General features: G+C 38.7%; 1 protein-coding gene and 1 pseudogene across 1 annotated transcript in view; one reads left to right on the forward strand and one right to left on the reverse strand.

Annotated features, from left to right (window-relative positions):
* NEK5 (NIMA related kinase 5) overlaps positions 1-17867 on the reverse strand; it is a 70533-nt gene that overhangs the window by 49427 nt on the left and 3239 nt on the right. The window contains 6 exon segments of the mRNA XM_087436111.1: positions 150-204; positions 2530-2616; positions 3698-3768; positions 3857-3940; positions 5880-5977; positions 14258-14354. Coding sequence (XP_087292237.1) covers positions 150-204; positions 2530-2616; positions 3698-3768; positions 3857-3940; positions 5880-5977; positions 14258-14354 — 492 coding nt within the window.
* Positions 9072-9448, forward strand: LOC147916136 (large ribosomal subunit protein P1-like; annotated as a pseudogene).

Here is a 17867-nt window from a genome sequence, read left to right on the forward strand (position 1 = left end):
GGGCACTTAACCACCTGTGCCACCGGGCCGGCCACCATATAATTTTTAACAATCTAATAAAACCAAACATTAACCTTTTTCTCTCAGAAGTTAATTTCATTTATATAGTTTCAATAATTCAAGATTAATCTGACAATTAACATACTTACAGGATGCCTGAGTGTGCAGAGCTCATATAAGACACAGCCAAGAGACCAAATATCCCTGGGGAAGATAAGAGTTTACATGACAAGAAACATCCATAATTCTCAATAAAAGCCTTTATCCTTACAGTGCCTTTTAATTGTATATCTTTACAATTCTATTTAGGTTGACCAGTTTTTACAAATGCCTTCAGATACATTATCAATTTTTATTCTAAGATAAGAAGTAAGATAAAAATAATTTATAGTCTGTCAGAATCCTAGCAGAGAAAAGGCACACAAACTTTGCTACAATCAGAGGGCTCAGTGTTTACTTCAACTTCATGTGTTCAAAGAAAATGTGTGCATGTATAGTATTTTGAGTTATTTGGAGGAGAGAGGTAGGACTCAAACATGGATTTGTTTTGATTCAAAAGGTAAAATTTGGTTGATTTAGAAAGGTATATTCTACTCAAGGCTACTGACAGAACCAAAGCTATATTAAGCGATGAACATAGTATTTGGAAATCAATAAACTTGAAAAATGTGCTTACAGTATATGACTAGAAACTTGCTCTTTAGTACTTAGTACTTAGTATTTATATGTGATTGGTTTAATAAAGAGTTACCTTATAGAACAAAAAGGATAATTAAATCTAAAAGACCAAAGAAAATACAACGAGAAGTCAAGGAGGTAAGAAGGAGGTCAAAGAGTCAAACAAGGATTCAGTAAGGTGAGGTAAATGGCTCCACTCTTCAGTAACATTTCCTTTGAGTGTGTGCACAGGAGGAGCAGAAAGAGACTTACTCAAGGTTTGAGTACAATGAAGGGCGATTACAGAATAGGTAGGAAACAACTTCCAACTGGTTTCTAGAGTTTTTCTAGACTTTCTAGCAACTCACTGACCACGTCCCACCACCACACAGAATTTTGTCTTCCATAGGCCCAGACTCCTCCTCCGTCCCAGAGTGCCCTCTGTAGCCAGTATGGTGAACTCATATTGCCTACAGGGGTCCTGTCAGGGAATGAAGCCGCCTGGGGCTGAGTGGGAACATCTGCATGTCTTACAGCAACCTGCACGTGGTGAGGACTGTGGTGAACCAGGGACGGTTTCCTGGTCTAAAGAGGGCAGCAGCTACTCAGCTGATTATTGCTAAGATCTTCCAATTATCTGAAGCACCAAATCAGCATATTTAAATCTTGACCCAAATTCTCAAAAAGCAGTACAAGGAAACAAAACAATGCTGCTGACCAGAGCTCTCAGCAGCACTAAGCTCTGCTGTGGGCAGCCTGCCCTTCCACACAGCGCTACACCAGCCGCATTCCTGCTCACCTGGAGGGCAAACCCCTTCCCAGTGCCAGAGGACATATGCAAAAAATGCCTGTTCTTTTATTATGCAGAGAAATGCTTATTCTTCTTTTTGTAAATCTCTACCACCTGGACTTCGTCTTCCATTTATCTCTCTCAAAGGTAAACAGTCAAACATCCCTCGGGTATTTTCCTAAACAAATGGACAACTGACTCCCAAAAGGAACTCAGTCTTCCTTCTAGGCCAACTGCTTCAAATGGCAGCCAGCGTTGAAAAATGAAATTTCTTTCCTTCTCCTTACATGGAAGTAAAAACTACTTCATCTTCACCTTTTATCACTGTGTATATTAATATTACTCCTGAGAACTAGGCTCTGGTAGCACACACATAAAAACTAGTTGGTTTTTTTTTTTTTCCCCTGTTTCTCCCCAAAGCCCCAGCAGACAATTGTATGTCATAGTTGCACATCCTTCTAGTTGCTGTATGTGGGACGCCGCCTCAAGATGGCCGGAGAAGCGGTGCGTCAGTGCACACCCGGGATCCGAACCCAGGCCGCCAGCAGTGGAGCGTGTGCACTTAACTGCGAAGCCACAGGGCTGGCCCCCACTAGTTGGGTTTTAAAGCTGGAAAAGACACCTTAATGATTACCTAACCAACACTCAGTTATAGGTAGGGGAACTGAGGTCCATGGAAGTCAACTGACTTGGTCAAGCTGGTGACAGAGCCAAGACAAGGATTCCTAGCTCCTAATCCAGTGCTCGGTCACCAGATCACACTGCCTTCCACCTGACCCAGCTACAACACTTTCCTGCAACAGACTAAACAGTGCATAGAAGGTATGAAAGTCAAATACAGAGATAGAGTCGCAGTGACTGCCATTTTCAACATTATTCTTCCTATCACTTGTATCTTTAAATGAAGAGTTATGACTTTCTTCTAAATAAATTCAAAAGCTTCAGGGAACACTGAAGTGGTCAGAAACAGTCACTGGGATTCCCCATATCACACATGAAGAAAATGAAATTACAAAAGTACCAAAAGAAAGAGAATCCATCAGATTTTACTGAGGCTTTCAAACTGATAGTCAACAACTCACGTTTTATTATTGTAGGGTTTATTCTGACAGATCTCTGGAGACAAGTAGTAAGGTGTTCCAACACAAGTTCGAGCAAGTTCCATGGAACTAGAAAGTTATATTAAATAATAATAAAATAACATGGTTTATTACTAGAGTAAGAAAAGGCTTAAGACGTGGACATGTAAAGTGCATGCAAAGTATAAAAATGGATAACAAAATTTGATGCATGCACATACTAAAATAAAACAAAACATATTGTACAATGATAAGAGAGTAATAAAATTAGTTGATTTTTAAACCTATAATTCATCTCCCCAAAATCTACATGTTAAAATTTTTTTATGGCTTAAGGACTCCACAAGGAGGTACCATTGTTATATTACAAAATCTTTCAAATGTAGAAAGAGTCCCCTCTTTCCAATGATCAAAGTAATACAATCTCATGATTTAAAATTTGGAAAATCTGAAAATGAATAAAGAAGAAAAGAATTACCTAGAATCTTACCACCTCAAAACAATAATTATTAAAATTCTGATATATATCCTTCCTGTCTTTTCCCATGCACTTTTTTCAAATAGCTGTGATCATGGTGTATTTAAAATTCAGGATTCCATTTGTTTTACTTAATATAACAAATATTTCCTCACATTATCAAAAAGCCTTCAATATCATAAATGTTAGTGGCTATATAATATTCAGGTACATGGCTGTGACAAGTTTTATTAAATTTAACCATTTCCCAATTATTAGGCATTTAAAATTCAAATTTCAAATTATTCCCTTAAAACAAATTCCCAGAAATAGAATATTTTAAAATTTCTTGGTATTTATTAGCACCAAATTGTCTTTCAAAACAGTTGTACCCATAAACTGGCCCCAGCATGTGTGAATTTGCCTGTTTCACTAAATTCTCACTAGCTTTATGCGTATTACAGCTACACCTCATTTGATAAGCTTATATCACACTATAGAACATTGCCACCATCACTCTATTAGGCCAAGATATATCTCAGGAATTTTAATCTCAGACGAAGTACCATCTGAATGATTTAATGCATTTATATACATAGTTATCTAAAATTATTTGGAAACCAAGCTTTTAATATCTTCTTAATTCAGGATACCTAAAAATACATATTTTGGTTGTTCTGAATAGGAAAAAAAATGATTTTTAAAAGTACTTACTTGTTCAGGACTCTTGCTATACCAAAGTCCCCAAGCTTTGCAACCATTCCATTCTTGCTAAGAAATATGTTCTATAAATGGAGAAAATGCTACATTGTTTGAGAGATTTCCAGAAAATAAGAGATCAGCTCTGTCTTTGTCTTCTCTCTGAGCTGTTACCTGTGCTTTTATGTCCCTGTGTAAGATCTTCCTGTCATGGATATGTTTTAGTCCTAGAGAAATCTGTACAAACCAACTCAGAATCTGTAGAGGGAACATAAGACACAACTCATGAATAATCTGATGGCCACTGAAATGCCTTCACATTAACATGCACAAAGAGAGAAATAATATATTTGTGTGTGTATTTATATGAATAAAGCTCACAGCTAGACCATCTTATCATATTCTTTTCTTTTCACAGCTAGAAAAATGGAGGCACAGAAAGGCAATCCAGACTTGTTGGTATCAAAGGGAACTCCACATATAGAAAAAGATACAGCAAGGAAGAGCAGGAGGCAGTTCATGACTTTTTTCTTATTTAACACCTAGTTGCTAACTATGTCAGAATAGCAGACAAGCAGCCCTGTTTCCTGATAACCCTAGTACCACTGGTTTTTCCTTTTCAGTGGAAGGAAGGTACCAAGGGCAGAGAAAGAAAGAGGAAGAAGTGGAAAATCTGTGAGGTTATTAAAAATTTTAATGAAATATCAGCATATATGTATATAACATAAAAACAACAAATAGCAACAAATAGTTTACTTTTAAACTTTTTAAAGCTTAATGTTATTTCTTAGTCATGATTTTATCTTATCTTAGCTGGCCATGAGCGTCTTTATTAAAATGTGTTCTAGCCTATAGAGATTTAAACTATTCTAAAATTTCATTGGTTCTTTGTCAGTTGAGTTATACAGAAAGAGGAAAACAATAGGAAAAAAAGCTATATTCCAGATACTAAGATTCAGTTGTAATTTTAGTTCTTTCCCAACAAAGGGAAATGTAATTCAAAGTTCTATAGGGAAAAGCAGTTTTGTTAAATGTGGCAAAATAATACCTAGATAGGAAGAAACGAAGGTTTCTACAAATAATAGAATTTAATATATAATATAAATGAGCATAGGAAGAATGCTTAATTAAATTTACAGAGGTTAGAGATATTGATTCTTTAATCATTCATACATTCAAAATATTCCATTTTAGGGGCTGGCCCCATGGCCTAGTTGTTAAGTTTGGCATGTTCCACATCTGCAGCCCGGGGTTTGTGGGTTCAGATCCTGGGCACAGACCTATACCACTCGTCAGCCATTCTGTGCTGGTGACTCAGCACATAAAAAACAGAGGAAGACTGGCACAGATTTAGCTCAGGGCTAATCTTCCTAAACAACAAAAAAAGAGACAGACTGGCAACAGATGTTAACTTAGGGTGAATCTTCCTCAGCAAAATATTCCATTTTAACTCTGGGAGGAAATTACATGGGCATGATGTCCTTAAATGCTAAAATACAACAAATAAACAAATGGCCTAAAGAAAGATGGCGGGCCATTCCTGGGCACTGCTTGAGGCAGTGGCCTTGCCCATCCATCACACAGGTCCTAATTCAGATTCCTCTCCACACACACGCACCTGTCTCCTCCATGAGTACAGCTCCCAAGAGGGTTCCAAAGGAAGCTCAGAGTACAGAAGAAAAACGTGTTTGTGCAAAGAGAAAATGGGAATTAAGACCATTATTCTTCACTTTTTCTCTCTTCTCTCTTAATAACCAATGAAACTAAACAGCCATTGCTAAGAAGAGCTTCTGTGCTCCCTAGCAAAGTGGGATAGCTATTTTAAAACAGAGTATCAAATGGTAAAAGGAAGAAGAGTGAAGCTATAAATATGTCACATTTAAAATGGCTAAAGAACATCTACATTCAGATTTTTTTTAGCCATGAAGATTTATCTCAGAAGCATCCTACATGAGATTGTCCAAAAATAAGACACTATCTTTTCTCAAGCAAACTTCACTCTCAAAGAGATTCAATTTAAGTTCAATTGCAAACATGCTGTGGACTAAATCTATCAAGAATATTGATCTACTATTTTACAGTTTGAATTTCTCTACCAGAAATCATCCTTCATATAAACACAGTCTACTACTTATGGTATTATAAATTTAACCACCCTCCCCAAATGAATTAAAAGGCAAATTAGAAGTGTTTTTACCTGATCCTCACTAAATAACACTCCTCGTTGTCTAGTGATCCTTTTCATAAGATCCCCTCCATCACAATACTCCATCACAATAAACAGCCTGTTGTTCTCTGTAAGAAAAGGCATCATTGGGCACTGGAAGAGTTTCAGGTATTTACAAATCATTTGCCTTTCAAGGTCTAGAAGGTGGAGAATATAACAGAAAAATGCAGCGTGTATATATATATATGTGTATATTTATATATAGTTCAAAACTGGCTGTAGAATGAAGATGAACTAGGTTCCTTTTTTTTTTTTAATTTTTATTTATTTTATTTTTTTCCCCCAAAGCCCCAGTAGATAGTTGTATGTCATAGCTGCACATCCTTCTAGTTGCTGTATGTGGGACGCGGCCTCACATGGCCAGACAAGCAGTGCGTCGGTGCGCGCCTGGGATCCGAACCTGGGCCGCCAGCAGTGGAGCGCGCGCACTTAACCACTAAGCCACGGGGCCAGCCCGATGAACTAGGTTCTAATCCCACTTCACCACTTACATTTCTTAGCTCTGTGACTCTGGGCAAGTTATTTTAATTTCTCTGTGCCTCATTACCTCATCTGTAAAATGGAGATAATAATATAGAAACTCCTCTTAGAATTGTTATAAAATTAGTTAATTCATGTCAGATGCTCAGAACGATGCCTGTGCATAATGAGAATTCAGTAAATGTTAGCTATTATTATGAATACATTCCTGCAAGAGATTAGCAATCTGCTGTAAAATGGCAGCTGTGAATCTTTCCCAACACCCCAGGAAGAATTAATAGACCCTTCCTGAAGTTGGGCATAAACTTTTATTTATATGGCACTTATTCAACCATATTGTTAAGTACAATAGACCCTCTTCTAACTGCCCTCTGCCTGACCTACTCACTAGATTACAGCTGGCCACTCAAGGTTACCTCTGGTGGCTACTAGACTCTCTAGGATGCCCTGGGACCTCTGTTCCCACTGATTCTTACCAAGATCACTGTGTTCATTCCCAAATCTATTTATGCCAATTATACTTGTTTTTGCATGTATTACATAAACTGATGAAATATGAATGGCAAAAGAAAGATGTGATTATTTCTACAAAAGCTATGTTGAATACTCGGTAAAACTGAGTAGCTAAAAAAAAGTCATTGACCTGAATGTTGGATCGAACAAGTGGAAAATAATCAGTAAAGCTTTAAAAAGATTGTGTACACAGAGTACCTGTAAATTCTTACTCCACTCTAAAGAAAGGAAATTGGAAATTATAAATGAGAGGAGTAGCCTATGTAAGAAAGAATATTCAGAATTCCAATCAGTTAGACTCATAATCAAAGATGAGATTTTGGTCTTATATCAAAAGTTTGGCAAATGGGGCCCAGCCTTGTGGTGTAGTAGTTGAGTTCGTGTGCTCCGCTTCGGTGGCCTGGGGTTTGCAGGTTCGGACCCTGGATGTGGACCTGCATCGCTTGTCAAACCATGCTGTGGCAGAAACCCACATACAAAGTAGAGGAAGACTGGCACAGATGTTGGCTCAGGGACAATCTTCCTCCAGCAAAAAGAGGAAGATTGGCGACTGATGTTAGCTCAGGGCCGATCTTCCTCACCAAAAAGAAAAAAACTTTGGCAAATGATTGTACATTCATAAATTAAAACATGTTTGCATGATTTCCTGCTTAACCAGCTTTCTTCCTTAACCAACTACCAGCTGGGCTCTTGTTAGAAAAAGGGCTTCTACTAACTTGTTTGTTTCTCCCACTAGTTTGTGGGTTCCCTGAAGACAGAGGCCACACTTTGTTCTTCTGTATTCCCTGCACCTAGCACAGTAGCTGGCACATGGAAGAGCCTTAATAAAGGTTTGTTGAGTGGTTTCATAAAAACATCTAAGGAACACAAAATAATCTCACAAACCAGGCTTATAAGCAACTGTTAATCCTTCTAGTATCTTTCCCTGTTGTTATTAAGGATTCACTAAATGGCAGAATCTCTTGCCAAATATCCATCATTTGCTACCTCCCTCTTTCAAGCTTAAACCAACTTTAAAGTGGGTTATCAGTCACCTAACAGCATCTGCCTTTGGTTGCTTCTAATTCACAAACTGAGTGCTTCTTTCACAGAGCACTTCAATTTTTCCACCTCCCTTCTTTTTTTTTTTTTTTTAAATTTTATTTATTTTTTTTCCCCCAAAGCCCCAGTAGATAGTTGTATGTCGTAGATGCACATCCTTCTAGTTGCTGTATGTGGGACGCGGCCTGAGCATGGCCGGAGAAGCGGTATGTCAGTGCGAGCCCGGATCCAAACCCGGGCTGCCAGCAGCGGAGTGCGCGCACTTAACCACTAAGCCATGGGGCCAGCCCTCCACCTCCCTTCTTAAAGGGGAGAGATCCATTCATGTATCAACAGACTTACTGGGGACATGCTAAGGAACGCTGTCCTAAGAATAAAAAACAAATAAGCCATTCTTCCTGCCTTTAAGGAGGTGACAGCCTAGTTGAGGAGTCAGTGAACACATGTGAGAAGAGCTACAGCAGAAGTCTGCACACTCAAGGGCAAAGAGAACAAGAGACACTGAATGAAAGTCAGACTGGAGACTCCAGGAAGGGTTTTAAGAAGATGTTTCCTGACATACCCTAATTATCTAGACATCAGTTATTTTCAGGAATGTGTTACTTTTAGGAGAATCGATATTTCTCATAGCTCAGTTATTGAAAGTGCTGCCCCAGCAACAAAGGAATGGCAATTTCAAAACCATGGGAGAATCGGAATAAGGAAACTAAGGAGAAAGGGTTCCGTTTCACTTCCTTTCCACCAACCTCCAACTCACTCAGCCTTACACTGGCTTTCTGTGTTTAATCATTGGATTAAACATGGATTAATCACGGATTAATCATGGCTGAGCCAACCTGAAGAAACTATTCAGGTCAATGAGCATCATTCAGCTCCAAATATGCATATTTTTTCCACTAGCCACAGTGAATTTCATATTTAATGGGGTTAGAACTGTTTGGAAAGATCACTTATGCTCTCAAATTTTCTGTCGGTGTAAAAAAATTAAGCACTCCCCTTTCCTCAGCTGCCACTAAGGCACTGGGTCTTTCCAAGGAAGCTAAGGCCACACCGGAGTGAGGCCCTCACTTCATCCGGCAACTAGCACCACACCCAGCAGCACCCGCCCAGCACTGGCCCACACCATGACCGCCGTCTCTGGAGCTCGCCTGCATCTACTTGGCCCTCATCCTGCACGATGATGAGGTGACGGTCAGGGAGGATAAGATCAATGCCCTCATTAAAGCAGCTGGTGCAAATGTTGAGCCTTTCTGGCCTGGCTTGTTTGCAAAGGCCCTGGCCAATGTCAACACTGGCAGCCTCATCAGCAACGTGGGGGCTGGTGGACCTGCCCCTCCACCACTGCTGCCCAGATGAGGAGAAGGAAGTGGAAGCAAAGAAAGTAGAATCTGAGGAATCAGATGATGACATGGGCTTTGGTCTTTTTGACTAAATCTCTTGTAACATGTTCAACAAAAAGCTAAACTCTTAAAAATAAGTTAATTAAATTAATTAAGCACTATAAAAGGGGGAAAGTATAAGAAACAATCCTAGTCCTCACAGAACTTCCAATCTCATTGAGGGAAATAAAGAATATACACTACCATTATAATACAGCATATTATAAATGCCACGAGGGATAAGGTCAGCAAGAGTCCGGAAGTACTCAGAGCAGAGCAGGGATCTCTTCAAGTTTAGGGGGTGGGATCTGTGTTTAGTTTTAAAGCACGTATAATATTTGAGAATGCAGAAAGGAGGAAAAGGATAGTGCAAGGCACATCATAGGACAGTAGTTTCTAGAACTATAAAGCTCGTGGGTCACTGACCTTTCAAACTATTGAAGGGCACTAACATCAGGGTTACAATCTTTTTATTTGGAAAATTCAAACATTTAAAAGACAATTACTGTAATTAATTCATTCTAAAATGTACTTTTTAAAAATCAGGACTGTATCTTACAGACATTGGCATCTTCCAATTGGTTGCTACAGGCCCAGCAGTCTTGATGTTATCACTGCCTGCATAACTTTTGGAATACCTTAACTAATTTAATTTGCTTACATTTTCCTTTTTATGTATGCACAAGAGTAACAGAAAGTGAAACTCTGTTTAAATAAGTCTAAAAGAGCTCTTTTAATACATATAGAATAAAAATTATAAGTGATAAAGCATTGTATCATAGTCTAATTGGCAGCATTTTTCCTTTTAATTATACATAATGGTGCATCTTACATTCAACGGCATCTAGATTTGATAAAATGAGATATCATCCGTTATCACATCATTCCATAAAATAAAGGCATTTTAGAGCTAAAAATCTAGGAGGGACACAGAATCAGACTGAAGAATAAAAATATCTTCTGCTATCTCCCCTTGCTCATTGCATTCTACCCACACTGACTTCTAGCAGGGCTCTGCGACAGGTCTGAGATTCTACCCTACTCACAAGCCTGTGACTATTTTGTGGATGCTGGCAGAACACATGAGACTCCTGGGCCAGAGTCAGTGGACTTTATTACTCTTGGCAAAAGCAGTAGTCAGAGCTTCACATTAGTGCTAGTTCTGTGTCCCCCAAATCCCACGGAGGCAAAACAGGTGAGCCTAGATGGACATCTGCACACACAGTGAGCTATATTACAGGAGAGGAACACTGAGCTTGGGGAATCTACCACTTTTATGGTGAGCAGTAAACAAGCCTGCTCTCTGTCTTGGGAGAGATGTTACCTCATCCTTCAAAGCTGCTCGCTGCAAACAGAAGCTAGAGAAATAGCCTAGGTAGACAGAGGTTCAGGAACTTGCATTCTTGGCATACCCAGCAAAAATGTGCAGAGATGCTCAGGGCCCATAGCAGACTGCCTCTCCCAAAAGCCTTCTGACTAGTCCTTTAACATATCAGGCCTGCTCTTGCCTCATGCCTTTGCTGTTCTCCTTGCCTAGAAAGCTCTTCTTCAGACATTAGCATGAGTCTTCAAGTCTTTGCTCAAATGTCACCTTCAGAATAAGGCCAATCTGACCACTCTATTTAAAGTTGTTCCCTCTACTCCTGCCTCACTCAATTTCATTTTCCCATAGCACTTATCACCTTGTAACATACCATATAACATACTTATTAATTATGTATACATTTATTGTCTGCCTCTCCCCACTTTTTCTCCCTAGAGTGTAAACTCCATAGTTGTATGGCAGGCAGAATTCCAGGATGGCCCTAGTGCATACACCTTGTAAACTCCCTCCCCTTGAGTGAGGGCTGAACCCGTAAATATGATGGGCTATCATTCCTATGATTGTTATGTTACATAGCAAAGGAGATTTTGCTGATATAATTAAAGTTACTAATTAGCTAACTTTGAGTTGATAGAAAAGGAGATCATACAGGTGGCCTTGATTTAATCACAGGAGCCATTTAAATCTGGGTCTAGAGGTCAGAGAAAGAGCAAGTAAGAGATTCTAAGTGGGAGAGGGCCTATTGAAGGGGCCACACAGCAGGGAAGGGAGGTTAGCCTCTAGAAGTCAAGAACCACCCCCAGTTAACAGTTAGCAAGAAAGTGGACACCTCAGTCCTACAACTGCAATTAAATGAATTCTGCCAACAACCTGAATAAGGCTGGAAGAGAACTATGAGCCTCAGATAAGACAGCAGACCCAATCAAGCGATATCTTCATTTCAACTATGTGTCACCCTGAGCAGAGAATCCAGCTAATCCAAGCCCAGGCTTCTGATCTAGAGAAACTGGGACATGATAAATCGGTGATGGTTTACGCCACTAAATTTGTGGTCATTTGTGATGCAGCAACAGAAAACAATGGTGCAGGGATTTTGGCCTATTTTGTTCACTGATATATCCCCAAGACCTAGAACATACCTAGCATGTAATAGGCACTTGATAAATATTTATTGAAGGAATTTAAGTGGAATTAATTTAGTCTTAGGGAAATCTCACATTCTCCTTATTTTTCGTATGTTGCTTCAAACCTATAAAAACGTCATACCTTCTATAGATAAACATTTAATGAACCAGAGCCATGGTTCTTCTGTTCAGACAGAAGCTGTGTGAGGGTAAACAAAGGCTTCATCTACACTCTCCAACAGTCAGGTGCTGCAAGGACCCCTGAGGCTTTCAGATAAGCTTGGTGTTTCAACTCCCAACAATCTGCCAGGCAAACTGGGAGGCATCACAATAGCTCTAGTTTTCCTAAACACAGGGCTGTTCTACTTACAAAATAAATAAATAAGGCTTTCATAAGAAAGTTTAAGTTTACAACATAAACAAACTTAGTGGAGGTTATTTACACTGTAAAAATGACCTCTAATTTTACAATGGTATCTAGTGTCAACTGTCCTCAAATATCCATTTTGCATGGGGTAAAGGCACCCTTGAGTCTATTAAGGTGGTCCAGTCCGTGCACTTACTCAGCAGTTATGTATTGAGGACCTAGTATATGCTAAATGCCGAGGATCAAGTGGTGAGCAAAAGAATTCATTAAGTTTACTATCTTAAAGGGAGTCAAATATTAAATCATTTCATAACTGTATATGTATAAATAGACAAATACACAAGTACAAAAGTGCTGTGCAAGATCAGTAAAGGGGGTTATAATTTGAATTGTGATCTCAGAGAAGGCCTGAGGATGAGGAGTTAGGCAGACAGAGGGAGTCACAAATAACCCAAAGAATGAGGAAAAGAACGGTCATCTTAGGCATTATTCTTAGGAATCAGTGAAGAGGAATGTAGGCACTTTATTCAGTGGCTACCCCATCAACTCCCCGCTCCCGTGGACTGCTCAGCCCCCAGGAAGACCTCCAAAGAGTCCTGAGAGCTCCTTTCAATACCTAGTAGTTAAAGAGGGCCATACACAGAGAGTTACTTTAAATGCAGTGGGTTTTTTTTTTTGGTGAGGAAGATCAGCCCTGAGCTAACATCTGCCAATCCTCCTCCTTTTTTTTTGTTTTTTTTTTTGGCTGAGGAAGACTGGCCCTGGGCTAACATCGTGCCCATCTTCCTCCACTTTATATGGGACTCTGCCACAGCATGGCTTGACAAGCGGTGCGTCGGTGTACGCCTGGGATCTGAACCCCAGGCCGCTGCAGCGGAGTGCATGCACTTAACCGCTGTGCCACCAGGCCAGCCCTGAATGCAGTGGTTTTAATTGGTAAGAAACATAGTGTAAAAGCTCAAAAAATAGTGGCTATGTTTATTTATTTACTGATTTTTACACCCCTGATGGTGCTGGGAAATATCTAGGTAACATTCCCGCTCCATTAACTACTTATGACCTGTGTATTCAAGCACCCACAATGCTGGGTTCTGGGATGGGGGATGCTCCATGGAGAACCATGGGCATACACAGCCCTGTCACAGCCTTATAAACACCTGACATACTGTATACGTGTTTATTGTGTGTCTCCTCCCACTAGAATGTAAGCTCCATGAGGACAGGAATTTTTGCCTGTTTTGTTCACTGCCATATTCCTGGTACCTAGAACAATGCCTGGCAGCTGGTAAGCACTTGACAAATATTTGTTAAGTGAATGAATGGTCTCCGAGCCAAGCTCCTTTCACATATTTTTTTTACCTTTGGAGTCAAGTGACGGATGGACACAGAAGAGATGTTGTATTCAGGCGTAGAGAGGAAGGGAATTGCTTCCTTAAAGATTTCCCCCTCTATTTTGGCCATTTGCTTGGCCATGGCGCGTGGCTGTTTGCTGCCTCTCTGTAAGAGGACTGTACAGCCCCACCCGTTACCCGGGAACATGCAAGGACTCACACAGGCAGAGTATACCTCCTCCATCACCCCGTTATCAGGATTGGCCAAGTGGCTGCTTTGGCAACAGGAACTCGAGCTCATAAGAAACATGAGAAACATGCCACATCCTAGCAGAACTCTGAGAGCGACAGTGTGGTGGGCTCTGTGTCTTGCTCTTTTCTCTCACTCACGAAAACAGCATGCTGCATATCTGGGCTGCTCCTTCAGCCTACATCACAGACTTAAGACCTCACCCACCCACAGCCAACATGTAATGTGAGTGAGAAATAGATGTGTATTATTGTAGGGGTCGTTACTGCAGCAAAGCTAACCCTCCAATCATGAACTATTTGAGGGAATAAGAATTAAGGAGAGACGGGAAAACGTAAGAAAACTTAGGAAAGCTGTCGACAAAAACTCCCTAGAGAAGAAATAAAGATGGTGTCTCAAATTACAATTTAAGTAAATGAGAAAATGAGTTCATTTGCAAAAATTAGTTTATGCACAGTTCTCAGGAACATACCTTTTATAGACGTCTACATGCCTATACTTTATTAAAATACTTTAATAAGAATACTAGAAAGTCAAACCTTGAAATGAACTGAAGAAAGTGACAATGTTGGGATGCTTCATCTTTGCCAGGAGAATGACTTCTTTCTTCGAAGCTTCTTTTTCTTGGATGGGCATCTAAATTATATTAAGAGACAGAGTATTCTATAAAGATAACTGCTTTCAAGAACATGCTTTCTGCTCACTGTCATCTAAAATTCCCCAGCATTTCACTGGCTTTTAATGGCACTTCTGAAACTGATCTCTCAACGGCAGGAAATGACATTTCTAGAATTAGCAGAGTGTCCTATATCCGATCAATGGTTTGTCAATGACAATCATAATCAAGAAAATAAATATTTCTTGTGAAGTTTTGCTGTATCAAAAATTCAAATGGATTGGTGGTATCACATTACAATTATTTATGCATCTGGAAGAAAGTTATTTTAATATTTATCTTTCAGCAGTAAAGGAATTCTTTATAAAAAGGCAATGTTCCAGCAGCAGTCATTGCTGAGAAGAAACAAATTAAATATAATAAAAGAAAATGTGTCATAGATCACATAAAACAGACCAGTAAAGTTCTGTGTTAAGACTATTACATTTTTCATTTTCAAATAAAAATTGTTTCTTGTGACTTCATTTTAGATTTGCTATATTTTCTTACCATTCTATTTATCATCTATGGACAATACTTTTCAAATATTTTGGTGCTAATGCTAGTGGCCACATCTCATATCTACCCTTTCTTCCTCATTCTTGATACTATGCCAACTTGTCACTTCTACCCTGACTTCTGGCACCTGCCTGTCCTACACTTCTGGCCTCCACGGGTCACCTGTTCCTCTCCACTGCTCTCTCTGCAAGGTTCTTCAACGTTCGCCCACACATAATGTGTGAGTTCCCAAATTTCTCTTCCTCATTTAGATTTGAGAATTTAAAAAAAATCAACATTCTCAATCCCAGCTTTACTGCCTCCTAGCTATGTATCCTTCAGTAAGTTATTTAAATCTTCTAAGCTTTCTGTATCTTCTGCCCCAATTTAAATTGCATAGTTGGTACACATGAGTTTCAAAACAAAAATAACTGAATTACTCCTACCAGATTTATAGACTTAGCTACTTAACTACTTTAATTACTATTTTTCAAAAGAATATTATAAACAAAATTAAAAGGCAAACAGAGGTAACTGTATTTTTATAATTAGGTAAAAATATTGGAATAATATATGATAAAGATTTTTATATTTATAATACATAAGGAGTTCTGACAAATTAATAAGAAAAAAAGGCAAACACATTAATAGAAATTTGGAAAAATACATGAATAGGCAACTCACAAAAAATAAAAGAAAGAAAAATGGCTGACAGAAAAAAAAAATCAACCTCACTCAGTAATCAAAAGAACACAGACTAAAACAAAATTTGATATAATGTTTCATCTGTGAAATTGGCAAAGACAAAAAGAATGTTATACACAGTGTTATCCAGAAAGCAGCAAGACGGACACTCAGATACTTCTGGTGTGAGTAGATACATTGGTAAAATCTTTCTAGGAAGGCAATTTTACAATATGTAATAAGCAACTTTAAAATGCTCCTATTTTTGACTTATTAATTCTTCTAGAAATTTATCCAAAGAAAATAATCAGAAATGTACCAAGGATTCTCATACCAAAGGCTTCATTACACTGTTTTATTATTAGTTTTTTAATGACTCTAATAATACACACTTGTGATTTTAAGGAATATTTTAAGCCAGATTAGAAGTAAAATAAAAGTGAAACTTCTCCTTTTCCTCCCCACCCATTCCATGAATTCCTATTCCCTAGGGGTAACTGCTGTTAATTATTAGACCTTTTTATTTAAAGCACATATCGGTAAACATATATACATAGTTTAACAAAAATGACTCATGTTCTACATACTAGATGTTATTTAATCATAGCAAAAAATATCAAACAACATAATTGTCTGAAAATAGAAAAAGAGTTGGATAAATTATGGTATTTTTAACCTGATGTCATACTATACAGTCATCAAAAATCAAGGGAGGCAATGTGCTATTGTAGAAAGATCAGGGGAAGAGTTAAAAGGATCTGCTGGTTCCTGTGCATCATTGAGCAAGTTACTCAACCTCTCTGAGCCTCGGCTCTTTCACTGACGATAAGGGCAATGAGATGTACCTTTTAGGGTTATTGTGAGGATTTATTAAGTTGATATATGTAAAACACCTTGGATGGTATGACATATAACAGGCACCAAGTAAGTGGTAACTATTATTATTATTATTGTGAACATTTAATATTATTATATGAGAATATTTTATGATATGAAAAAATTAAATGACATGAAAAAATATTCACAATATATTGCTAAGTGTAAAAAGCTGCTATAAAAGAGTATACCTACCAGGGCCAGCCCAGTGGCGCAAGCGGTTAAGTGCGTGTGCTCCGCTGCAGCGGCCCGGGGTTCACTGGTTTGGATCCCCGGCACTGCACTGATGCACTGCTTGGCAAGCCATGCTGTGGTGGCGTCCCATATAAAGTGGAGGAAGATGGGCACGGATGTTAGCCCAGGGCCAGTCTTCCTCAGCAAAAAAAAAAAGAGGAGGATTGGCAGATGTTAGCACAGGGCTGATCTTCCTCACACTCACAAAAAAAAAAATTAAAAAAAAAAGAGTATACCTACCATGACACCAATCATTCTAACAACTTATAAAGTACATTTATGCATTAAAAATAGCCTGGAGAGAAATTCACCATAATGTTAATAGTGATTAAGAGAGAGGTTATAAGTGATTTTTATTCCTTGTCAATAATACAAACAGGGCATGGATCCTTCTAAGCCTTTGATACATACTCATAAACATCCCCTCAGGGTGGTACCAATTTACCTTCCCATCAGCGGAGCAAGAGAGGGCCCACTTTCCCCCATTTTACATTCTTTTTAATCCTCCCCATTTATATAAGCAAAACGTGGTATTTATTGATTTATTTTACATTTAATGAGTTTGAAATTTTTGTATGATGACTTCAGTTACGGGTTTTGTCTTTTTATTGATTTATAAAAGGCCTTTTAGTCAATACTTGCTAATTGGCATTTTGTCAATTTTTGTTCAATTGATTCATACTGTTTTTGACATATAGAAGCTTTATATTTTTATGTAGTCAAAGCTAGCCATCTTTTCCTTTATGACTTCTGTCCCAGGGAAGGTTTGGGGGCATAGCTGGAGCATTATCAAAATTGTGCTCTAGGAAAGCTGGAGCTGTGAGAAAGCTATTGAAGTGATCCAAGTAACCCAGGGTATTGACAAAAGGAATGAAGCAAATTCAAGGGAGAGAAAGAGTGTTTAGCAAGTAATTGGATGTGGGGAGAGAAAAAATTCACAGATGACCCATAGGGTTTGAGTCTGGATATCATAAGGCCATTGATGTCATGAACACAGCGCACACAGCAGGTGGCATGGGTCTGCTTAGAAAGAGGAGAAATTTTTGCTTTGTTTGGGGTACACTTGTGGTAGCCGGCTTCCAAGATGGTCCTCCGTGATCCTCACCCTGAATTCTTGATACACAGAAACTGCGAGATAATAAATGTTTATTGTATAAGCTACTAAGTTTGGGGTAATATGTTACACAGCAATAGATTACTAA

This window comes from Ceratotherium simum, chromosome 10 (genome assembly GCF_057802395.1).
Source record: "Ceratotherium simum simum isolate JZ-2026a chromosome 10, ASM5780239v1, whole genome shotgun sequence".
Classification (NCBI taxonomy): domain Eukaryota; kingdom Metazoa; phylum Chordata; class Mammalia; order Perissodactyla; family Rhinocerotidae; genus Ceratotherium; species Ceratotherium simum.